The sequence below is a fragment of the Phaenicophaeus curvirostris genome, chromosome 20 (assembly GCF_032191515.1).
Source record: "Phaenicophaeus curvirostris isolate KB17595 chromosome 20, BPBGC_Pcur_1.0, whole genome shotgun sequence".
Taxonomy (NCBI): Eukaryota; Metazoa; Chordata; class Aves; order Cuculiformes; family Cuculidae; genus Phaenicophaeus; species Phaenicophaeus curvirostris.
Genome location: NC_091411.1, coordinates 7,829,530 through 7,853,902, shown reverse-complemented (window position 1 = coordinate 7,853,902; position 24,373 = coordinate 7,829,530). Strand labels below are relative to the sequence as shown.

Sequence of the window (24,373 nt, the reverse complement as noted above, 5' to 3'; positions counted from 1 at the left end):
CACCCTCCGGTCATCCCCAGGTTTTATCTCTCCCATCGCCCTGCCGCTTGGCCGCACACACCGGTGCCCTCTCACCTTTCCCTTCCCAGCTGGGCTCCCTGGCTGAAGCCATTAAAGAAACAATTTCTTTTGTTTCTTGGTGGGGCCGTATCCTGCAGCCTTGTCCCTGGGACCTGCTCTGAGGCTCAGCATCAAAACCCTGCAACCTCCCAGCACCAAAACCATCTCCCTGACCCACTGGGGCACAGCCAGGGGGTCCAGGACCCCTTCCCCTATGCAGGCGGGGACCCAAGCTCCACGCAAATACATTTCTCTTTTTGGTAAGCACCCTCCAAGTACAATTCAAGCACCAGGATTGATGCAGGGCTGTTACATCCCCATATAAATAAACCCAAGACACATTAAAATAATAACCAGCTGCTTAAACCCCACCTCTGACAGCTCCAGGTGGGAGGATGCATCCCCCTCCCTCCTCGCCCCCCACCGCAGACGCATTCCCCACTGGAAGCGATGCCCCTTAATGACCTTCCTGCCTTGTAACCATGATCCTACCCTAATCATGGAGAGAGCAAGGGGACAATGGCATTTCTGCACCTGGCCGTACCTGCCGGGACGGGAGCTGGCTTCAAAGCCACCTGTCCACAATGGGATCAATGGGGACAAGGGGAAGATAAACACTAATTCTCCTAAAATCAGGGACTGGTTGCGATAATGAAGTGTTAAAGGAAGGGGAGCTTGAAAGCCTGGCCTCTGGCAGGGAGACCCATGGGTGCTGTCTGCACCCTGTTGGGGTTTTTCCTTGGGTTCAGGCTCGGCTGCCAGGAAAACCCAGAGCCAGGCTGAAAATACCTAAGGATTCAGCATCTGGAGCCAGGGGAACAGCAGCCCTCGCCTGGCAGAGCTGGGGAGGGAGAAGCAGGACAAATCCCCAAGTGTCTCTTTAAGCTTGTGGCTTCTCAACAAACAAGTGATTAGAAATAAACACACAGGTTTACGCTTAAACTAAAAAAAAATCCAGGTCAAAATAAAGCCAGCCCAGGACAAAGTCTAATAAAACCAGCCAGAGGTGGTGAATTAAGGCAGGGGCTGTGATTCAAGGGGAAGGTAATTGAGACTTCTGTAGACCTGCCGAGCCCATAAAATACAGTTTCATCCTCAAAGGGGCTTGGGCATCAAATGTGAGGAAGGCAGAGGAGGGAGCATCATCAGAGAAGGTGCTGAGGATGAGCACAGGCATCAGAAACTGCAGAGGAACAGATAGCCTTATTCAGTGCCACTGGATCTGCTCCTTGAGCCCAAAGCCTGAGCTCTCTGAGTCAGGTTATTCCCATGGCAGATCCTGTGGGAATCATCCCAGCCCTCACAGTTAGCGAGCAATGCCCGAAAAGTGATGAGAGGCTGAGAAATCAGGAAACGTGAAAGGAAAAAAATGTTGTTTGAACCAGGGGCAGGAAATCTCCCCGGTGTGGGGTCTCCAGGGATGGCAGCTCTGACCTGGGCAGGGGAGGAGGAGCTGGGCCATGGGGACACACCGCTGTCACCTATGACATCTCGGGCTAATTCTGCTTCCTTGCCCTTAGCACTAGTGACTGAGTCCTCATCCAGACCTCTGGAAGCCCCTCCTGCAGCCCCCGGCGAGCAGTGCCGCTGTGTGGGCTGCACACCACATAGCACGGCCAGGACCCTCCATCCCCTCCCGCAGCCCCCCAGACCCTGGCAGCCAGGGCACGGGGAGAGGTCTCCTGGCTTCAAACCCCATGGTGGGGGTGGCCGTGCAAGGAGCTCCGGTGCTTCCACGCCCCAAATCCCAGTGTGCTCCAGATGAGGGGGAACGCTGGGGAAAGGTGGTGTGAGGAGGACAAAGGGATGGTGAGTTACAGCCTGGGAGGCATCCAAGTGTGCTGGATGGGGCAAAGTGTTAGCGCTGGGCTGGGAGAGATGCCAGGAGCATCTCCTGCCAACCCTCGTGGAAGGCGGTGATGCCTCCTGAAGGTAGGTGTGAAGCCCCTTCAGCGCCAAAACAGAGCGTGGGGTTGAGTTCGGTGTGAGCAAACCCATCTTTCCCCCCATAAGTAGCCTCAAAATCCACACCTGAATTTTATAGCCCTGAGCACAGGCACCAGCAGGACCTGTTGGTAGCAGAGGAGGAGGATGAGGAGGGCTGGGAGGATGCTGAGTGGCAGGGCCAGGCAGAAGAACCGTACGTACCATTGTACACCAGCTCGGAGAATTTCGAGGCGAGCCCCTGCTTGATTTTCCGTACTTCCCGGTCCATGGTGAAGGCCTCGATATCTAAATGCGCGTGGTATAGGATCGTTCCCGCTGGGGTCTCATAGATACCTACCCATTTTTCCAGGCAGGGGGAAAAGCAGAAAAAGAGAAAGAAACGAATGAGACCAAAACTGTCAGCAAATGACAAAAAATAATGACTTGGCTGACAGAAGGAGCTGTGGTCGAGCGCATTCAGTCCCAGCTTGCTGTAAAATGCATCTGTCATTATATTCATGCTGGGGCCGAGACAGTCCACTCCGCACCTTGCGGAGAAAATTTCTAGATTCCCCTCTTTGAAGAGGCACTCTGACGAGGCTAAATGACAGGGTTTGGGAACCGATCCCCCCACCGATCCATGCCCAACGGTCTGCGGCTGAAAACCTGTAATTAAAGGAACGACGCGGGGCACAGGCACAGGGAGCAGAAGGCCTGAAATACCCTCCTCTCCTCACGGCTGGTGAGAAAAAGCCCTGCGCATCCACTCTGAAGCGATGAGGCTACCTGGGGGCTGGGAGGACAACCCAATTTGGGGCTGGCAGCCCCCTTCCCCAGTCCCTTTCTGCCCCCACCATTGCACTAGAGCGAGGGATGGAGGGATGCTTAATTATTTTAGCGATGGGGGCTAACACCATGGGTGAGCTGCTCCCTTTGTTTCAGCTGCTTGGGGCTTATTTGCCATGTTACGTGTTTATTTGGGGTTTAAACACGTGGGCAGCCAAGTGCTGCTCCACTCTGGGTTGGATGCAAGTATCAGAAACGGCGTGACCAGCAGGTCCTGGGAGGTTCTTCTCCCTCTGGACTCGGCACTGGTGAGACCGCTCCTCGAATCCTGTGTTCAGTTCTGGGCCCCTCACCACAAGAAGGATGTTGAGGCTCTGGAGAGAGTCCAGAGAAGAGCAACGAAGCTGGTGAGGGGGCTGGAGAACAGGCCTTATGAGGAGCGGCTGAGAGAGCTGGGGGTGTTTAGCCTGGAGAAGAGGAGGCTGAGGGGAGACCTCATTGCTCTCTACAACTCCCTGAAAGGAGGTTGTGGAGAGGAGGGAGCTGGGCTCTTCTCCCAAGGGACAGGGGACAGGACGAGAGGGAATGGCCTCAAGCTCCACCAGGGGAGGTTTAGGCTGGACATAAGGAAAAAAAATTTCACAGAAAGTGCCCAATTACTGGAACAGGCTGCCCAGGGAGGGGGTTGAGTCACCTTCCCTGGAGGGGTTTAGGGGACGGGTGGACGAGGTGCTGAGAGGCATGGTTTAGTATGTGATAGGAATGGTTGGACTCAATGATCCAGTGGGTCTTTTCCAACCTGGTGGTTCTATGATTCTATGATTCTTGCACCAGGTCACCATCCTGCAGGATCAAGATGGGTCTCCATCCTAAAGGAGAGCCATTCCGTCCCTCTCAGGCCACCCCCGTGATGTTGCAGCCTGGTGCCTGGGGCAGGTCATGAGGTACTCACCAAAAACCCATTCCATGAGGCTGCAGGAGGAGACAAGCCAAGTTAACACCAAACCCCAGCCATACTCATGGGCATGTGATGGCGCAGAGGGCTGCTGGATGCCCCCTCCAGACACTGACTGCGAAATCAAGCCTGCTACTAACGCAATATTCCCCTTTCCTTCCTCTTAGGAGGCAGTAAAGCCAACTTGAGCTGAGCAAAGGTTTGGGTTTATGCCTTGACCCTCATCTACTGCCCATCCCATTTGACCTGATGATAGAGGACGGGGGACCAGACCCTGACAGCCAGGGTGGAGAGGAGCTGACAGCCGAGGAGACAAGAGACACCTTCAAACTGACACTCGCAGCATCTCCAAGTGTCTGTTTTCATCTCCCCGTGTTTACAGGAAAAAGACAGAGGTGTCAGCGCTGCAGCCTGGTGAAGCTTCAATCACCCCATAATTACCGCTGGGGAAGGGAGGGACTGGAGCCGGGAGTAGGGGGAGCGTGGGGGGCAGCCAAAGAGACAGCTGCTGCTGCTTAAAATTTTCTAATTTGTAACCTCGGCTGTCAGTTCACCTCCATCTGAGAAATTTTGCTGCGTTGAGTGCGGGCTGTCACTCCTGACAACATGGATGGGATGGGATGGGATGGGATGGGATGGGATGGGATGGGGTGGGATGGGGTGGGATGGGGTGGGATGGGATGGGATGGGATGGGATGGGGTGGGATGGGGTGGGGTGGGGTGGGGTGGGGTGGGGTGGGGTGGGGTGGGATGGGGTGGCTTCCCAAGGGGAAGAGGAGGTTGATGCTGCCCATGGGAAGCTGCTGCCTAAATTTCTCCTGCTGTCCCAGGGCTGAAGCTGAGCATGGCCTGGTCTGGGTTCATCGCAGGGAAGGGTTTTTCCACTTTCTTCCTCCATCTGCTCAGCGCATCGAGGGGAAGAAAAGGCAGGAGAGAGCAGGGGGAGGAAAAGCCTCAGCCAAAGGCAGCGCTCAGCTCTTTTGGAAGCAGCCGTCCCCTCCTTCCTCCCCACTGATTTCATTTACTTCACTTAATTAGCCCCCCTTCGGAGTTAAAAAGATAATTTGATAATGAGGATGTGAAAAGGCAGGAGAGGCAGGGCCGTGCTCCTGCTCGCAGCCAAGAGCCCCCGGCTGAGCCGTGGCCCCCCCAGCTAGCTGCAGCACTGCTCCCCGGCACCCCATAATTACCCACCCTCCTCCCACTAAAACAAATATGGCAAAATTGAGTTAATAGGGCTTAAAAGGCTGGCGCAGGCACGCTCAGCTCACCCTTCACCCATTAGGCCTTAACGAAGTTCAATTAGGAGCTTAGTAAAAATCAATGCAAATTAATTTTTCCCTTCCCACTTCCCGGGTCCAGGAGGTGATGGAGAGGAGGCACCTGGAGCCTTTGCTGCCACCTCTGTGGTCATGGTGGGCACTTGCTGTACTGCTCGTGCCTCAGTTTCCCTTTCAGAGCAGGAGGGAAGGGGTCCCTGTGTCATCTTGAGGAGCTGCAGAACCCTGGGCCAGGGGATTTAAGGGACCATCTCCTATCACCTGAGATCTCAGGTGCTGTTTCTTTCCCTGTTGACCCCAACACCATTTAGGGTCCAAATTGCTCCTGCACAGCAGTGATGGGGACACCCTGAGCTGCCCTGCACCCCAGAACCCTCCGACTCCAGCCCTCTGCCACCCCATCTCTCCATCTCTCCTGCAGAGCACCTCTCAGCGAGGTTCCTGCTGATCCCAAGGAGCAAACTCAGGGGCAGGATCCTGCTCAAAGGAAAGGGAAAAACCCACCCCCCCAAGGTCTCGTCCACCCCCTGCTGTCCCCAGAAAGCCCCCGTCCTCCCGCATCTGCCGGCGCACAAACACGGCAGCGATCGCTTGGCGATGTCACGCTGGAGACAGGCATGACAGTTAAATGGGGTTTAGAGAAATTATTAAATGCTGGAAGGGTCACTAGAGCGTGTCAGCGGCTCTTAAAAAAAATAAAATAGATTTTGACAAATTACTCAGCACCCTGCATGCAAATGCGCAGGCTGGTCTGTGCGGTTTGGGGTTGGGGTTTCTTTTTCCCTTCCCTTTCAGTTTTAATTTGATTATTCAAACACGGCTCAAATGATTTGGGGTTTTGTTTCTCGCCGTTTGTGGCTGACGCGCTTGCAAAGGGGCTGGTGCCCTGCGGTGGGGAGGGAAACTGTGGGCTGGCTCTCATCAAAACATTTGTTGCCGCTGTGCACGGAGGGCAAGTTTAAAGATCTAATTAGTTATGAGCAAGATATAAAACGAAAGAGTCGGGGCAAGGAGATAGGAAATGGTGATAAGCCAGCTCATTACTTAGTTCTTAGACCTGAGAGCAGCCTTTCAGCTCTGAAAGGGGATACAGGGAAGCTGGGAAGATGCTCTTGATCAGGGAGAGTAGGGATGGGACAAGGGGGAATAGTTTTATGTTGAAAGAGGAGAGATTGAGATGAGATGTTAGGAAGAAATGTTTTCCCATGAGGGTGGTGAGGCACTGGAACAGGTTGCCCAGAGCAGTGGTGGCTGCCCCATCCCTGGAGGTGTTCAAGACCAGGATGGATGCAACTTGGAGCCCCTGATCCAGTGGGAGGTGTCCCTGCCCATGACAGGGGGTGGAACTGGATGGGCTTTGGCATCCCTCCAAACCTAAACCATTCTACGATATTGCCTGGGGCAGCTGGCTGCCTCTGGAGACTTCCCATGAAGCTGCCCTAATGGTTGATCAAACACCAAGAGTCACTGTTTTTAGGGCAGGGATGGCATCACTGGCAGGTGACGACTCACCTCTGGACTTCATCCCCACGAAGCGGTTCTCCACGATGTCAATGCGTCCAACGCCATGCTTGCCCCTGGCAAGGAGAAGGGAGGTTGCTGTAGCCCCAACCCCACAGCAGCGCATTGAGTGGGGACAACACTGGGGGACAAACCCTAAATGGCACCATTGGTGACCATCAGTAGTGACCCCTAGATAGGACAGGTGGCAAGGAGGTAGATTTTCTCTCCCTTTCACCTTCTTTTTGCTGTACCACTGGCCTTCCCACCCTTGTTTGCTGCTGGGGCTGTCAGTGCTGCAGGCAGCGGTTGCACTTGGGCCACTGGAAAATAAACCAGGCGAGGGGACAGGCCAGAAGCTGAAGTAATTTTAAAACCACTTAATTAACATTTAAAAAGCAAACTACATGGAAAAGTTCATTCCCATGAATGAACTTCTATCCTGGGGGGGAATAAAGGCAGAGGCACAAAGGAGGATGGATAGGGACTCCGTGGCACTTGGCACAGGGCAAGAGGAGCGGGTGCCCTCATGGGTGCTGCTACATTTTGGGGCTCTTGGCTTTGCTCAGTGGCAGCAGAAACTGAACATGGGATGGCACAGGGCAGGAATCATAGAATCATAGAATCACTAGGTTGGAAAAGACCCACTGGATCATCGAGTCCAACCATTCCTATCAATCACTAAACCATGTCCCTCAGCGCCTCGTCCACCCATCCCTTAAACCCCTCCAGGGAAGGTGACTCAACCCCCTCCCTGGGCAGCCTCTGCCAGTGCCCAATGACCCTTTCCATGAAAAGTTTTTTCCTAATGTTGAGCCTAAACCTCCACTGGTGGAGCTTGAGGCCATTCCCTCTCGTCCTGTCCCCTGTCACCTGGGAGAAGAGCCCAGCTCCCTCCTCTCCACAACGTCCTTTCAGGGAGTTGTAGAGAGCAATGAGTTGTAGAGAGCAATGAGAGCAATGAGGAAACCACACAGGAGCTGTTGCTGCAGTGGCAGAGGGGAGACAAGGTCATAGACTTGCCCAGCAGGTCAAAAAAGTTGCACCAAAAAAGTTGACTCTCCACCTAAAAGGGACACTGAGGCCCCTGGAGAAGCAACCAGGGGCAAAGTATCCCCTGCAGGCAGAGCAGCCCTCACCCAGCTGCACAGCTCGGGCACACAGTAAATGCAGAGGGCTTTAATAAGGCTTTTTAGCCCTCCTCGTGCACCGGGAGCAGAACCCTAAATACCCCCATGCTCCTGGCCAGGGTGCTCAGCTCTGCTTCCTGGCACAACTGGGACCCATCCTATCCTTACGCTGCTGAGCACCATCCCTGGGCACACTGGGACGTGCCGGCTGCCAGTATCCTGCTTCCATCCCACCCTGGGGACCCCGCGGATGCTGCCCTCGTCCCTGCTGCCAGCCAGAGACAGGGGGCTCTTTCTCAGCGAGTCCAGCCATAGGATGAGGGGAAGCGGTTTGGAGCTTAAAGAGAGGAGATTGAGATGAGATTTTAGGATGAAATGCTTTCCTGTGAGGGTGGGAAGGCCCAGGTTGCCCAGAGAAGTGGTGGCTGCCCCATCCCTAGAGGTGTTCAAGACCAGGTTGGATGGGGCTTGGAGTTATCGGATCCACTAGAAGATGCCCCATGGGCAGGGGATTGGAACTGGATGGGCTTTGAGCGCCCTTCCAACCCAAAATATTCTATGATGAAATTCTACGACAGCGTGGTACTTACGCAATGTCATTCAGGTAGACGAAGAGCTCCAAGGCTGAGCAACGAGTGGCTCCATCCGCAGTGTTGGTGACCTTCACAGGGACACCTGCGGAGGCAGGGAGGGAGGACGGGTAGGATCAGCCGGTGTCAGGATCCCCCCGGAACGTCACCCCGCAGGCGTTAAATAGATGTGACAGATATGAACTCTAAATAACTTCTTAAAAAGGCATATCCAAGCTGGTGCTGGGGGGAGGCGAGGGGAGGGGGACCCACCTCGGGAGAGAAGCGAAATAAATAAATAAAAAGAGCCATAAAAACGTCCCCCCAGCTCTCCTTGCCCTCTCTCTTTTTTTAGGGCCTGTGAAATTGCAACCAGGCCCTTAACTAATTGAATTTCACGCTCGGCAATTGTCTTATGGCACAGCACCTTCTGTCCCACCAGCCCCTGTAGGGGAGGGGGTGGTGACAAATGTCTCCCCCCACGTCCCCAAGCAGCGCAAGGGGGTGTTTGGGGGGGGACCCCCACGCCGGGGCACGGCTGCTCGCACACGCACGCACACGCACCCCGCGGCGGGGTGCTCCCCGCCATGAATTAATTATTGCACCTTTTATGTCTTTGGGGTTTTTTTTTAACTCTTTTTTTTCCCCCCTTAAAAAAAAATAAAAAATTAAGGGTGTTGGGTAGAAGCGGAGAGCGGGCAAGGGGTGGGGGGGGTGATGCTGAATAGAAAGAGGCATTTTTCTTTAGCGGTGTGAAATGAGCAATAAATGTATTAGGAAGCTGACAAGGGGGCTGCGGGGCCCACAAAGAAAAGCGGTGCGGAGTTGGAGGCTAATCCCCCCTCCATCTGCCCTCCTCATTACCATTTAACGCACTATCAGTTGCCAATCAGACTCAAAGCCTCCCTTTCTAGTCTTTATTATTGAGGTGCCCTGTCTTAGTGATGGGGGCTGTCAGGTTCTCCCCCCACCCCCTTCCTCAACCCTCCTTTAAACCCCCTATTTTCCAGGGGTTTATAAACTCAGTTGTAAATTGCTATTAAATGTAACTCGCGGCAATAATGAACCTTAAGCTGCTTCTCGGCGCGGGCCCCCCCTCCGCGCCCTCCCCTCGCCCCAGCTTTTTCTATTCGTATCCTCTGATGGGGTATTGGCCGGGGTCCGCTCGGCAGAGAGCCGAAGTTGTCGGGGCTGTTGTTGGCGAAAGCTGCTTAGCCTTGAAAATAGTTAATAATTAGATTAAAACTTCAAATAAATTAACTAGGGGCTGAATAGGATGCTGGAGGAGGGGCTGCTGCTTGGAGGGGGGGGGATCATTCGAATGGAGCAGGGATGCTGGCAGCAGCGGGGGGGACGAGGGGAGGTGGTGCCTGCTCCAAGCGGGGTCTCCCCAGCGCAGTCTGGGCTCGCTGCTGCTAGGATGGTGGCGTGGGGATGCCCGTGGGTGGCAGAGGTGGGAGATGCTGCCCTGTGCCTGCTGTCTGGGTGATAGAATCATAGATTCATAGAATCATAAAATGGTTTGGGTTGGAAGGGACCTTAAAGCCCATCCAGTTCCAACCCCGGTGCCACGGACAGGGACACCTCCCACTGGATCAGGGTGCTCCAAGCCCCATCCAACCTGGCCTTGAACCCCTCCAGGGATGGGGCAACCACAACTGGGCAAGCAAGGGGTGAGTCCTGCTCCAGGGATGGAATGGGGTGTCCCAGTCTCCTTCACGCAACCCTAATAGCCCTCCAGATCCTGCTGGAGCACCTCGGCAGCTGTGACACCGGCTGGAGCCCCCTGTGTGCCCACAGAGCCACCCACAGAGCCACCCGTGTGCCACCCTGCAGAAGGGTGACCCTGTGCCCACTGCATCTCGACAGCATGGGCTTGGATCCCCCTCCCAGCAAGCCCCCCAAGACACACTCAGACCCTCTGCACACCTCACAGAGCTGCAAGCACCACCCCAAGCCCTGATGCCACCAGTTGGATCTCACCCCACCTGCCTCCACCCCGAGATGCTCCTGGCTGCCTGCATCTCCTGCTCCTTAGCTGGGGAGCAGGGTTTGGCTTCGAGGGGCAGAGACGCGAGGGGTTGTCTGCAAGGAAGCGCTTACCCCGCTCAAACTCGATCTCCAGCACATCGGGGGTGTTGGGAGAGGTGGCTGGATCGCAGGTCTTCGTGTAGAGCCCATGTGGGGCCTCATTCTGCCAAAGCGGGGAAAGAGAAAAGGCAAAGTCAGTGGCATTGGCATCGCCAACCCTTCCAACAGCCCCAAACCTGATGTGCATCCCCCATCCCAAAGTCTGCATCCCCCATCCCAAAAAGCGTGGGGCCGGCACGGCACAGCACCGAGCGCTTCCCGGGGCTCTGGGAACAAAGGGGTTGGAGGAATCAACCAATTTTTCCCCTCAACTTGATCTCATCTTTTCCTCCGACGCCTCCACAGCTGGAGGCGGGATGGCTGCGGAGAAGCAAGTCAGGCAGGGAAAAGCTGGAGACGACGGGAGCGAGCGGCACGGAGGGCACCCGCGGGTCCCTGCGTCGCGGCCGGGCTCATTCGGCACCGACCGAAAAAACTAATGAGGAGGCCTGACCCCAGCAGGTGCTCCAGGCGCACCGGCTCTTTCATGGTGTCCCCGGGGTTAATACACACAGGGGAAAATAGAGGAACAAAGCAAAAACCCATTTCAGAGCACATCAACCTTTATGTATATTTTTTTTTCTAGATTTATAGGAAGGAGGCATCTTATCTCCGTCAGAGCTTGGGTGCTGGGGATGATTTGCCGCAATTGAAGCGCATGCCAGGAGACAGGGGGTGAAAATAGAATAAAACCAAAACAAAAACAAAAAAAGCTTTCCGTCCCAGAGAGCAAATGCTTTGCAATTTCGCGTGCCCCCACAGCACTCACGCACGACATGGCTGCGTGCGCTGGTCCCAAAACACTTTCAGAGCAGCATTTGCAAAACTCCTGTCTCTGAAGAGATCCGTCCCAATACCAAAGCACAGCCCCAGGAGGCACGGAGCAGGGAAACTGAGGCACAGAGTGGTAGAAAGGCAGGCAGCCCCCACAGAGCAGCGCGGGGTCAAAGCTGCCCTTGGCAGAGATCGGAGGGCACGCTCCGAGGAGCCTCCAGCAACCTAACTCCCCTGTGCAAGCAGCTCGAGTAGAGTTTCTCCAAAGAGAGCCTCTCCTGCAGGTGTTTTAAGGGATGGGTAACTGGTATTTCCCCACAAAACCTGGCTGGTGAGAGCTGGAGGTCCAGGCATCCCAGAGCCCTGCAGCCTGGTCTGCGCCTCCAGCTGTCTCTCCTCTCTGTTATAAAGCACAACTTTTCTCCTGTTCACTTTTGCTTTTTCTCCCTTCTCCTCCTTTCCAGACAGGAAAAAAAAAGGACAAGATAGAAATTTTACCATTTTAAGCTTTTTTTTTTTTTTTAAAGGGAATATTAATTTCTCTGCCTAAATTTTCATCTAAAATTTTAAGAGGGGAGAAATAAGCTTTTTAGTGAAAACTTACTATACTATTTTTTGGTTCAGGAGCTCAATCCCTGCCATATTTGAGGTCAGCCTGCTTGGCTACAAGCATCCCTGCTGCCCTCCAAGCCTAGGGGAGCCCCCTCGCTTCACCCCAAGCCCCGCGGTGCCCGTCCCAGCAGCAACCGCAGCCAAGTCCAGGGAACACAGGCACAACTACCCCAGCACACGCTCCAGCGCACCCACCCTCGGGTTCCCGTTTTCTCTCCTTTTGCCCCTGTCCCTTGTTTTAAACAAGAGGCGCTCACACGCGCGCCTCCCCCGTACAAATTACACGGGCTGCGGATTTCAATTTTACATCGTCTGGCCTTTCCTAGCCCTGATCACACTTATTAACTAGACAAACCCGCGAGAGATGATGAAAAACTTTGAGTTCAAAAGGAAAGACGGGGGGAGGCGGGAGGGGAAAAAATACTGGAAAGTATTAAAAACTCTTTACTAAACATTGGAAGTCAAAGTCAGGTAGTTTCCAATTTTCCAAGCCAACTATGAAAACCCCTATTAAATAAAATAACTAAATAGAAATAAAAGTGACATTTGGCTTGCATTCCATCATTACCGTGCGAGTCTGTCCTCTTTTTATTCTCGCTCCTAAAAGCATAGTTCAAATGACAAATAGTTTGTTGCAGTGTATCAATGCCTCCTATTTATCCCTCCCCGCAGGGGGGCTGGTCCTGCAATGTCATCTTTAAAGGGGAGAGAGGATAAAAAAAAAAAAAAAAAAGAGGAGAAAAAAAAAAAAGAGGGAAGAGTGTGTGGAAAGGGAAAGAGGGAGGGGGGAAGAAAGAAGCAAGAAAAACGGGGCAAGAAGAGAAGAAATTGGAAGCAAATGGTCCATGAAGTAAACCATGATGCAGAGCTATCGATGCCGCAAATGGTTTATTCATCCGGCTGATATTGTTGTGCCCGGGACTGAATGAACTCTTTCAGAGTGCCATATGAAGTTAAAGCAAGTAAATTTCTATCTTTCTCCGCATTAGCTGCCTCATTGCCCTTCAATCGGGCCTCACAGAGGCAGAAAATAGCTCAACCATCTGCTTTCAAATCCTTGCGTTTGGCAGGTCCCAGGGGCTTGGGGAGGGGAGCTCACCGTGCCTGGCACCCCGGGTCCTGCCACCACTTCTGGGGCTGGGGAAGGGGACAGCGGTGACACTGAGCTCGGGGAAGCCACCTCTAGGCACTGGCAGAGGGGCCGGAGCGGAGGATGCTCGGGGATGGGGTCACTGCCCTCCAGGCTCTGCTAAACCAGCCCCGTTTTCCAAACTGGCAGAGCCTTGGGACTGGAGACTCTTCCCCAAGGGGAGAGATGCTGGGTTGGAGAGGTGGATCAGGAAGGGTGCACTGGTAAGTCCCTCGTTAGCTTTAACTAAAGGCATCAAAACCCATCCATCCCTATGCCAACTGCTCTCCTGGAGGAGGAGGAGACCCTCCAAAGGGTCTTTGCAAAGCCCAACCCGCAGACACCCTTTAGAGGGCATTGAAGGGGAGCAGGACCCTCTTTCCACCTTCTTCTTCCTCAGCTCCACGCAGGAGGCACGCGCCAGCCCCGCCACAGCGAGGTGGCTGCGGGCTGCTGAGCTCCAGCTCGCTCCTCTCCCTCTCTGCCTGCCTCCCCCTCCTCTCTCTAGATTGTCTAATTAGCGCTGATGGATAGTTTAAGTAGCCACCGAGCATCTCAACCCGCTGGAGCGTGAATGGCACAGGCAGGGGCCAGCAGGCAGCTGGACCACAGGCACAATCCGGACCTCAAGCAATACTGGGAGGCAGCTCGGGATGGATCCACAGCTCCAGAAAAAGATTTTCACAGAAAGCGTGATTGGGCACTGGCAGAGGCTGCCCAGGGAGGGGGTTGAGTCACCTTCCCTGGAGGGGTTTAAGGGATGGGTGCACGAGGCGCTGAGGGACATGGTTTAGTGTTTGATAGGAATGGTTGGACTTGATGATTCAGTGGGTCTCTTCCAACCTGGTGATTCTACGATTCTATGATTCCATCACCAGCCCCACTATCCCACCAGCGCCTCATCTGTCTAATTGCTCCTTTATTGCTGCCCCGTGACATTGTCTCTCCCAGTGTCACCCTGAAACGGTCCCTTCCCCTATTCATGCCGGCAGTAATTAACGTGCCGGGAGAAGCGGAGGGAGCAGGGTGGGCGGCAGGGCCTCCCCATCGCACACCGCCCGCCGTGAAATTTCCGATTAGGCTGCAAATACATGAGACGCCCTCGGCCCCGTGGCTGCCACGCTGGCCGGGTGGCTGTGATCGATTACCTTGGGGTTCTCCAGGATCCCAGCTTCGTAGCTGCGGAGAGCAGGGAAGGAGAGAGAAGTCATTACAATATGCGCAACCTGCAATCCCAAAACCCAGCGGGACGACCGTCCCGCTTCCACCACCCCATGAGGATGGGGGTAACTGTGTGTTATGCATCTCCAGGGGCTTTTAGCAGCAACTCTAGAAGCAGCAATGGGCTTGGGAAAGCCCAAAATGTGGATGCTGCCATGCGGGACATGGTAAACTGGGCAGAAAGGGAGGCTGGAGCTTTTGAGATTCTGGAGATGAGAAGGGCTGTCCTGACCAAGCAGGATAGAGGGCCACAGGCTCTACAACTTCACCCTGCAAGAGCTCCCTGCCCACCCGGCCTCTCACCTGATGTGCATGAGGTTTTCATCCATGCTCCAGGGTGTCTGGGGTGTCACTGGCACCGGGATCCCATTTTTCTGCAGAGAGAAGAGGCGTAGGGCTGAGTGAACCCATGGAGAGAGACAGTCGGTGCCAGCACTGCCCCTTGCCAAGACCAACCCTGAGAGTGCAAAGGCACAACCCATGGCCACCAAAACAGAGCAAGGTAGACATCCCTGGAACACGTCACCTCCCACTACGAGGGCCACCTCAAAGGGAACATCAGGGACACAGTGCTGCTGGGATGAGAACAGATGCTCCAGCCCCACCATGAGCAGAGATGGGGCCCCAGGGCACCCCATGCACCCAAGTGATGGAGATGTTGGCACAGATATTCTGTGCTTTTCATAGAATCACCAGGTTGGAAAAGACCCACCAGATCATAGAGTCCAACCATTCTCATCAATCACTAAACCATGTCCCTCAGCACCTCGTCCACCGGTCCCTTAAACCCCTCCAGGGAAGGGGACTCAACCCCCTCCCTGGGCAGCCTCTGCCACTGCCCAATCACCCTTTCCATGAAAATTTTTTTCCTAATGTCCAGCCTGAACCTCCCCTGGTGGAGCTTGAGGCCATTCCCTCTTGTCCTGTCCCCTGTCCCTTGGGAGAAGAGCCCAGCTCCCTCCTCTCCACAACCTCCTTTCAGGTAGTTGTAGAGAGCAATGAGGTCTCCCCTCAGCCTCCTCTTCTCCAGGCTAAACACCCCCAGCTCTCTCAGCTGTTCCTCATAAGCCTGTTCTCCTTTTGCTAACTCCAGGTCCAGGCTGGTGCATTCTCCTGGCTGAGCTCCTCACCAAGGGTAGGTGACACAGGGGCTGAAGTCCCCACGCCACACGATGTTCTCCAGCCTAAACTGGACAGATGCTCTGCCACGAGGGGACAACACACATGTCCCCACAGCCTTGTGCATCACACAGTGATCCAAGCACATGGGTGGCAGACATCCCCCTGAGCCCAGCACCCCGAGCGCCCCGTGCCCAGTGCCACACAGCCCCGTACTGGCTGCCTCCCCGGCACAGCGCACAGCGCCGAGCCCAGCTCCCTAACAAGGTCACCGGCGCGCTCAATTATCCACTGACATTTCAATGGGGGAAATTGCCTGTGAAGACGAGGTGAACACGCAGGGGAATTAGCGGGAGAGGAGACAGCGGTGAGCTAACAACCGGAGCCAGTGGGGACGGTGCCCACCCTGCCGGCACGCCGAGCCTCCGTGTCTCTGCTGTGGGATGGCCACGGGGAGCTGATAGAGAGATGGTAGCAGCTGGGGGTTCCCACTGTGCCTCGATGTGTCCATGCAACCCATATATCGACCGGCTGCTCTGCCATCGCAGCGTCACCACAGAAGGGACATCAGCCAAGGGCATGAACCATGTCTGAACATTAGGAAAATATTTTTCACGGAAAGGGTCATTGGGCACTGGCAGAGGCTGCCCAGGGAGGGGGTTGAGTCACCTTCCCTGGAGGGGTTTAAGGGACAGATGGACGAGGCACTGAGGGACATGGTTTAGTGTTTGATAGGAATGGTTGGACTCGATGATCCGGTGGGTCTCTTCCAACCTGGTGATTCTATGATTCTATGATATGGCCAAGAACCAAGGAGCAGTGCTGAGGAGAGGGATCCTTGTTTGCCAGGAAAAGGGGAAGGAAATGGTTTTGGTTTTTAAAATACAGTCCTCAACCCATCGCCTGAGACAGGAGTGAGGTCCTGAGATACCTCCCGATGCTGCAGAGGGACTTATTAAGCCTCACTGTGGTGGGGATAATTGTCCCTGGTTTATGGGTTGTAGTTTGTTGGTCCCACACTGCACTCCCAGTGTGGAGAACCCCATCCCAGGCCCTGGAGGTAGTTGCTGGCTGCTTTTTCCTCCTTTCCCCAGGTCCTTCTGCAGAGGAGTTCTCTCATCGACAGACCTTGTCCATGGGGGAGAGCAGACAGAGCATGTTGATGCTTCTTATGTGCTTCTAAACACTAGCTGAGAGGGTCACATGCTGCCTGCTGAGTGCAAGTGCTGGGGCTCACCTGACTTATTCAGGAAGAGTGAGAAGATGCCTCTCCCTATCCCATCCCTTGGACAGACAGAGCTGCGGATGCCTCCTAGCCCTCCAGAGCCACCCCGAATGCTGGGGGACAGACCTCGACCCTTCCCTTGGGTCAGACCACACTTCATCAGCACCTGCCCTCTTATCTTCATCCCAGTGCCCTCATGGATGCTGGTCTGCTTTCCCAGCCAGCCTTCTCCTCCCTCTGCCCCCTCTTGGCAGCCGGGGAAGCCCATGCTCCCCAAGTCCATCTTTGCCCCAAGTTATCACTTCCAAGGGGCTTCTCTGAGTCCAGACCCACGTTCCAGCATCCTCCAAGCCCAGGCAGCCTCGGCCAGGGCAAACATGCCATGACCAAGGAGATACCTAGTTTCCAGGGCACAGACCCCATGAGCTCCATCCCACCCTGTTCTGCCCATGGCAACGACACATCCTGGAGCAGCATCCAGCAGAGCTTCACCTTTCTCATGGAAGTGTTTCAGCTTCAGCTGGTTACAGGGATGATCCAGTTGCCAGAGGCAGAAAATCTACAGCAAGAGCTGTGCTGAGATGGCACAGATCAACCCTTTCCCCAGAAGCAACCAAGCCCCAAACAGCATCGTATTCTCTCCCCACATCCAAGCACTGAAAGGACCTGGCCATGTATCTCCCTCTCCAGAGTGTGAAAAATGAAGGGAAAACATCCTTTTTTTTTTCTTAATGCTGAACGTAACCAGAGACTGAGAGGCACTACAAACCCTCAACCCCAACCTTTTATCTTTGAACGAGGCTTCAACCCATTTCATTTCCCTTCATCCCCCCTCCAAACAACAACAAAAAAGTACCCCAAACAAAACCCCCAAACCCAAAACACATGTTCCATTTTCCATATAATAAAACCGCGGCGCTCTTAATAACTCCCTTATTTGACAATTTGTTTGGCAACATATGGAAAGCTCTCGTAAACTCGTCCCTTCATAATACAACAGCAGATGGCAAACACAATCCTCAACACGCCACTCTCGGCGGCCCTAATGGGCTCGGAGGGCTCCTCACCCCACACCGTGTCCCTCTGGCTCCGCACTTCGCCTTCCCAGAGATTACCCAGGCAGCCTCGACGGCAGCTATTTAAAAACTGAAGCAATTTTCTGGTTTATGCACAGAGCTGCCTTTTCCCTTTTGATTGATTGAGCCGAGTTGTCAAGCATTTCCATGAAGTCGCTAAAAAAGAAAGGTACCCTGGTGGGCACGTAAAAACCTGATGCAAAACTTCTAATATGTTTTATTGCAACTTGTACTTCAAAAAGGAAGGGACAACAAAGGCAAACGTATTTGCTTTATCTGTTGCACGAGTCAGGGAGCTGGGACCTGTTTCCTTGGAAAATGGGTTACAATTAATAGCCAGGTAATTATGGGGCTTTAAGAAAGGAAGGGAAAAAAAAAAGATGAAGGGAAATAAATAAATCCCTGACCAGAAGGCTCCTGTGTGGTGCTGCAGGGGTGTCATGCAGGGCTCCCATGGCCACCCTGAGCCTCCTGCTGTCACCTCAAGCATCCTGTGGCCACCCTGAGCATCCTGTGGCTACCCCGAGCATCGCAGAGCCACCCCAGGCTGGCTCCTACCTTGGCATAGTCCATCAGCTCGCGGCGCCCAGGGAAACGCTGGTAAAACTCAGGCAACCTCCATGGTGCGATGACCTGATGGGAGGGCAGGAATGTGAGACAAATAAGTCCCCAGCCCCCTTGCAGCCCCTTGGGCTCCCTTTGCCCTTCAGTATCCCTTTGGGTTCCCCCCAGAAGAGGGCTCCTGACAACCCTGGGGAGCCAGGACCTGTGGGATATGAGTCCCTCATCTGAAATCGAATATCCCTGGACGAGGATGGAGTAACCTCAACTCCTGACCCTAACAAGGCACTAGATGCAAGGGGGAAACAGGCAGCATCGATTATCCAGCAGCTGCCTTGGTGCCGCTTCCTCTGTGGCCTCATGGTGTTTGGGGTAAAATTAGGTCAATTAAGGATCATTACAGCCCCCTCAAATGCCAAAACGCTGCTCAATACAGCTGGCAGCTTGTTAAAGCGAGGCACAGCCTCTTGCATTGGTGTTAAAACTGAATTCCCCACCAGCTGGGGAGGGGGCACAGAGCCCAGCATCGGGGCCCCAGGGGACAATTTTGGGTGCCTTACCTTGATGTTAGGACACAGGGCGTAGCAGGTGAGCTCGAACCGAACCTGGTCGTTGCCCTGAAACGTGAATGGGACATGCTGAGGGGTCACTTCAGAACAGGTGGGTTGGCTCTGAAGATGCTCGCCCTGCACAGGGACGGGACCACGATCCCTCCCCCAGAGAACTAGAGGGAACACGGCTCGGAGTCTCAGCCCCAGCTGTCCTATGCCCACCGGGAAAACATCCCAGCCTGTGGCTTGAGAGACCCTCAGCTGAGGAGGGAGCTGGCAAATCCCTGAGAGAGCTGCCAGCCAGTAGGGACACCCGCTGGCCTTACCCAGGACTTCATAGGCTGAGGGTCTCTGTGCAAGAGAGAGGTCACATCTGTTCCCAGTAATGCCACTGGGATGGGATTACTGGTAATTTCCAAGGTGTGAGGCTGAGGACCCATCTATCTCCTCTGTTCCCCCAGCACAGAGCGGGTGGTGAGAAGGGATGGTAATGGGTGGCAGGACCTGCTTCCTCCCCATGGCTGGTTTGAATCCAAACCCACCTTTCCCGGTGCTCCTAATAGAACTGGGCACCAAGTGAATAAATCCCCGATGCAACTCATTTACCCAGCTCTGAGGGAGCCCGGATCATCTTGGGATCATCTAAGAGTCATGCTCCCTCCTGGGCTGACTCTCCTTAAAACAGCATGAGCAGAAACTCAGATTTGGGTGTTTGCTTCACCCCAAGCATCAGAGGACACATGGAGAAGAGAAGGGGAAAAGAAGACTACAGCGCCCAGGAGGATGCAGTAGCTCATAATTAAATAGCTCTGAACCTCCCTTTATCTTAATTGGCCCGTGCTGATGAGGTCCTGCTAATGAGGCCAGGTAGTCAGGAAGGGGCAAAGATCAAGCCTGGGAGTTATTAGCACTTCCAAGGGAACAGCCCTCACCAAAGCCTATTTTCCACCAGCACCAAGGGGCGCAAGGACCCCCCTCCCCTCCTCTTCACCCTGGCCTGGAGCATACATTTACAACCGGGCTGGTTAATCCCCGAGGACTATTACACGCAGGCGAGTACATCCAGCAAAGCACTCATTTCCCTTACAGCCCCAAAACAAGTCCATCTGCTCCGGCAGCGGGGATGCCGCAGATGGGGACGGGGCGCAGCCGGCTCGAGTTACCCGCAGTCGGTCCCTGCCCGCGGCTTAATGGCTGGGGGAGCAGGCAGAGCCAGGGGAGCAGCCGAGGTGCCCCTGCCAGCGGGGGTGGCTGGTGCTGGTTGTACTCTGGAGCAAAGGGGACACCATCGTGTTGCGGGTGTATTCCTCCTTGTGTAGGAGCTTTCCAAGAGGTGGCTGCTGGGGATGGGCGAGATGGATGGGGTGCAGGGAACCCATTGGAAGAGTTGTTTCAGCCATCAAGTCCCCCCAAGCTCCACAGCTGCCCCTCTGCCCTCTCTCCTCAGTGCTGGCATGTCCCTTGGCCATCATCTATCACCTCGGCTGTCATCGTCATCTTGGCTGTCATGCTGAGGGCCATGGTTTGGTGGTTGATAGGAATGGTTGGACTCGATGTTCCTGGGGGTCTTTTCCAACCAAGTGATTCTGTGATCATGCCCCTGGCTGCAGCTGGGGTTGTTTAGCCTGAAGAAGAGGAGGCTGAGAGGAGACCTCATTGCTCTCTACAACTACCTGAAAGGAGGTTGTAGCCTTTTCTCCCAAGTGACAGGGTACAGGACGCGAGGGAATGGCCTCAAGCTCCATCAGGGAGGTTCAGGCTGGACGTCAGGAAAAAATTTTTCATGGAAAAGGTCACTGGGCACTGGAACAGGGGTGGTTGAGTCAACTTCCCTGGAGGTATTTAAAACATGGGTGGATGAGGTGCTGAGGGACATGGTTTAGTGATTGATGGGAATGGTTGGACTCGATGATCCAATGGGTCTTTTCCAACCTAGTGATTCTGTGATATAACTACCCCCTTAGAGCAGAGGACCCTCAAATCCAGCCACTTGCACCCAGACCCATCCAGGTGGGCACCTCTCCTTTGCCCCTAGGCTAAGCTGAGCACAGTCTACAAGCAGTGACGAAGAGGAGGAGGCATCCAGCAGGTCCTGAGCACATACACAGCACCCAAGGGCCCCACAGAGCTGGGACCAGCTGGGCTCCTGGTGACAGTGTCACCTTGTGCCGGGTGTCTCCTCCCGGGGTGGGCAGGAGCTGGAGGTACCAGGAGGTGGCCCAGGGTCACATCATGCAGGTCTCACGCTCCTGGTGGAGGATTCTCGCTCCCCGGGCAGGGACTGGCCCCGAGAATCCTTATCGCGGTCTCTGGCTGCCTCTAGCGGCAAAGGGACCTCCCTGCGGCCAGCGGCGAGGGATGGGGACAGGGATGGAGAAAGGGATGGGGATAGGGATGGAGAAAGGGATGGGGATAGGGATGGAGAAAGGGATGGGGACAGGGATGGAGAAAGGGATGGGGACAGGGATGGAGAAAGGGATGGGGATGGAGACGGGGATGGAGATGGGGCTGGGGGTATAAGGATGGGGCTGGGGGTATAAGGAGGGACATAAGGATGGGGCTGGGGACATAAGGATGGGGCTGGGGACATAAGGAGGGACATAAGGATGGGGCTGGGGACATAAGGATGGGGCTGGGGACATAAGGAGGGACATAAGGATGGGGCTGGGGACATAAGGATGGGGTTGTGGTATAAGGAGGGATATAGGGATGGGGATATAAGGATGGGGACGGGGATATAAGGATGGGGATATAAGGATGGAGATGGGAATGGTAATATAAGGATGGGGATGGGAATATAAGGATGGGGATGGGGATATAAGGATGGGGATATAAGGATGGAGATGGGGATGGTAATATAAGAATGGGGATGGGAATATAAGGATGGGGATATAAGGATGGAGATAGGGATATAAGGATAGGGATATAAGGTTGGGGAGGGGGATATAAGGATGGGGATGGAGACGAGGATACGGATGGAGACATGGATAAGGATGGTGATGGAGACAGGGATGGGGTTAGGGATGGGATAGAGACAGAGATGCGGATAGAGAAAAGGATGGGGTTGGGGACAGAGAAGGGGATGGGAACGGAGACAGAGATGGGCTTTAGGACAGGGATCAGGAAAGGGACATGGATGGGGACATGGATAGGGGCACCTGCATCCCACCCTGAAATGCTGGCTCACCCCCAGCCCGCCCCCCCTGGACCTGCAGCCAGGTGCTGACCCTGGCAGCCCGTGTCCGTGGCAGCTTTTCAAAAGCTGCTGCCAAAACCAGCGCGTTGGACTGTGACCCGAGCCTTCCTGGCAGGGAACCAAAACAGGGCACAGAAATCCCAGAAGCGAGAAGGAAGTGGTGAAACGTTTCCCCGAAGAGCACCCACAGGCTGGTCAAGGGAGTGACTGGGTCTGCCCCACACACCCCGTGCCACCCCTGCCCCACTGCCTCCATCCTCTCTCACCTTGCCCGTGGCCCCGTGGGCGACGTACTGGGCTCCCTCCCTCTGGGTGATCTCCACCAGCTTGCGGGCGATGCAGGGTCGTGCCAGCGCGGTGCCCAGCAGGTATCGGTCCTCGTAGAGAGCGTTGGCCTGCACGGCCGGCCAGATGAACTCCTCCACGAACTCCTTGCTGATGTCCTCGATGTAAACCTGCCAGGATGGAGCGACCCATGATGGGAGAGAGGTTGGAGCAGATCCTGCTCCTCTAGGGAACTGGGGACAACACGGCGAAGGCTCCTTTTACGTCCCTTTTCCTAGATGATGTTAAAGGGTTTTGATGCAAAATCTCTGGAAAAGGGAGTCCTCGCTGGCACTGGCCTCCCCTGCAGTGACCCCAGCCATGGGTTAATCCCAGCAACTAGCAGAAGGAGCTCAGACCCCCCTGTGCACCTGGAGGGATGGAGGAATGCTGTTACCTTCTTGGCCCCCAGCGCCAGCGCTTTCTTTCGTGCTGCCTCAAAGTCTTCCTTCTGTCCGATGTTGGCCTGAAAGGAGGGTGGAAAACAAGACTGAGTTTGAAAGGAGACCATAAAACTCAGCACAAGCCCAAACTCTCGTGAGGCATCGCCCAAGGCACTGTACAGCCCATGCTGACTGGGCTCGGGGCCACCCAGGACAGGCAGGATGGGCTTCCCCCCACCAAGATGACATATCTCAGGGATGCATCTTCTGCCAAGCCCCTTGGCTCTGCCCCCATGCGCTGTTCTCATTAGCAGAGGGTCATTTGCTGGCAGGGACAGGCTGTGCCGCACAGGGCTGGCGGCTCGGCAGAGCAGCACCCAGGCTGGGTGATGGTTAACCAGTGAAAGCAGGGTCACTGCCATAGCCACGTACACCCCAGGACGCCGTTACCCACCCAGGTCTCCCTCCAGCCCCAGCCCCCCGGAGTGGGCTCCACATGGGGCTCACCAGGTAGGCGATGACATGGTAGCCTTGCTCCTTCAGCCACACCAGGATGCAGGAGGTGTCGAGACCCCCGCTGTAGGCGAGGACCACCGTGCCCTTAGGCTGAGCCATGGTGCTGGCAAAGCAAAGAGGAAGGGGTTCAGGATGGTCCCAACCCCTTCCCCAAACACCAGCCTGCTCTTGCTCAGTGCCATCAGCTGCAAAACCCTCCCCAGTGTCTCTGAGCTGGGTGCTGAGGGCAGCCAGGGGTGAGGGTTCTCCTAGGGATGGGATAGTCTGGGAAAAACAAACAGATTGTCCAGTGGATGAATAACCAGGAGGCAAGAAGTAAAGCCCACAGCAAACAAAACACTCGGGGCCAACGGCAACTCGGGTAGGTAGAGGAGCACACGGTGGAGGTGCAGGTGCCAGGACAAGCTTTCTGATTAAAGCACAGGCTCCCAGTGCTGCTCTCGTTCACAGGCAGCAAGGGCTGCTGTCAGGTGTGAGGTGCTCCTGCAGGACCAGGTCCATGGGCAGCACACCAGGTTGGACCATCAGCCTGGTTCTGGTGGAACTTCCTTCTCTGCCAGGAGCACCAGGCTGGGGGCAGCAAGCAGCAGGAAAGGGCTCATCACAGCATTAGGAGAGATCATGTGGACTAAGAGCCCTCCTGGGGCTGCAAAAAGCAGGAGTGGTGTGCTGGTGCAGGGGGAAAAACCATGGCTCTCAGCCAGGGAGGACACCCTACGTGCCAGCCAGTGGGAGAGAGAAGGAACCAAGGGAATCATGGAATCATAGAATCACCAGGTTGGAAAAGACCCATCAGATCATCGAGTCCAACCAAGGCTGCTTCACACCTACCTTTGCTCCACGTGGGTCACGCTCTGGCAATCCTGGCACAGCCTGCAATGCCGGAGGGCCAGGAATCAGACACAGGTGCCCAGCCCGATGCCCTTCTTGGGCATCACCCAGGATATTGCAGTCCCACACCTGCTGCGGAGGAGCTGCTGCAGCAGATGGGTGCAGCCACCCACCTGCTTGGCCCCAAGCACTCGCTGGCACTGCCGGGTGTGTGATCGCTGCAGGGCTGAGGTGCTCAGCAGCATCCACACAGCCCAATTAATGCTTAATGGGCATTTTGCCCTAATTACGCTGCCCTGTGTTTCCTGCCAGCACGGGGATTGGATGCCACTCACCCTTTGGATAGGGAGATCAAGGACTTCAGCCAGCAGTGGGGGATGATGGATCGCGCTGCAGGAAGGGACTTGGGGCTGTCCCTGCGGTCCCTGTTGTGAATCCCAGGGGCCTGAGAGGAGGCAACACCAGCTAACCTTTGCCCAGGGAAGGCAGACAGCAGAGCCAGCAGATCCTGTCCTGAGC

General features: G+C 55.0%; 1 protein-coding gene across 2 annotated transcripts in view; it reads right to left on the bottom strand.

The window, feature by feature from the left end:
* ASS1 (argininosuccinate synthase 1) overlaps positions 1-24,373 on the bottom strand; it is a 29,622-nt gene that overhangs the window by 3,705 nt on the left and 1,544 nt on the right. Inside the window, exons 2-13 of one of the 2 annotated variants that reach the window (XM_069873178.1) lie at positions 23,855-23,896; positions 23,015-23,126; positions 22,522-22,590; positions 22,067-22,255; positions 18,614-18,670; positions 18,051-18,125; positions 14,376-14,446; positions 14,000-14,030; positions 10,310-10,400; positions 8,228-8,312; positions 6,520-6,584; positions 2,209-2,340 (exon numbers count right to left, since the gene is read on the bottom strand). In XM_069873178.1, coding sequence (XP_069729279.1) covers positions 2,209-2,340; positions 6,520-6,584; positions 8,228-8,312; positions 10,310-10,400; positions 14,000-14,030; positions 14,376-14,446; positions 18,051-18,125; positions 18,614-18,670; positions 22,067-22,255; positions 22,522-22,590; positions 23,015-23,122 — 973 coding nt within the window. In that variant the 5' untranslated portion in view covers positions 23,123-23,126; positions 23,855-23,896. The remainder of the gene's footprint in view (positions 1-2,208; positions 2,341-6,519; positions 6,585-8,227; positions 8,313-10,309; positions 10,401-13,999; positions 14,031-14,375; positions 14,447-18,050; positions 18,126-18,613; positions 18,671-22,066; positions 22,256-22,521; positions 22,591-23,014; positions 23,127-23,854; positions 23,897-24,373) is intronic. The other variant, XM_069873179.1, reaches the window with a different exon arrangement.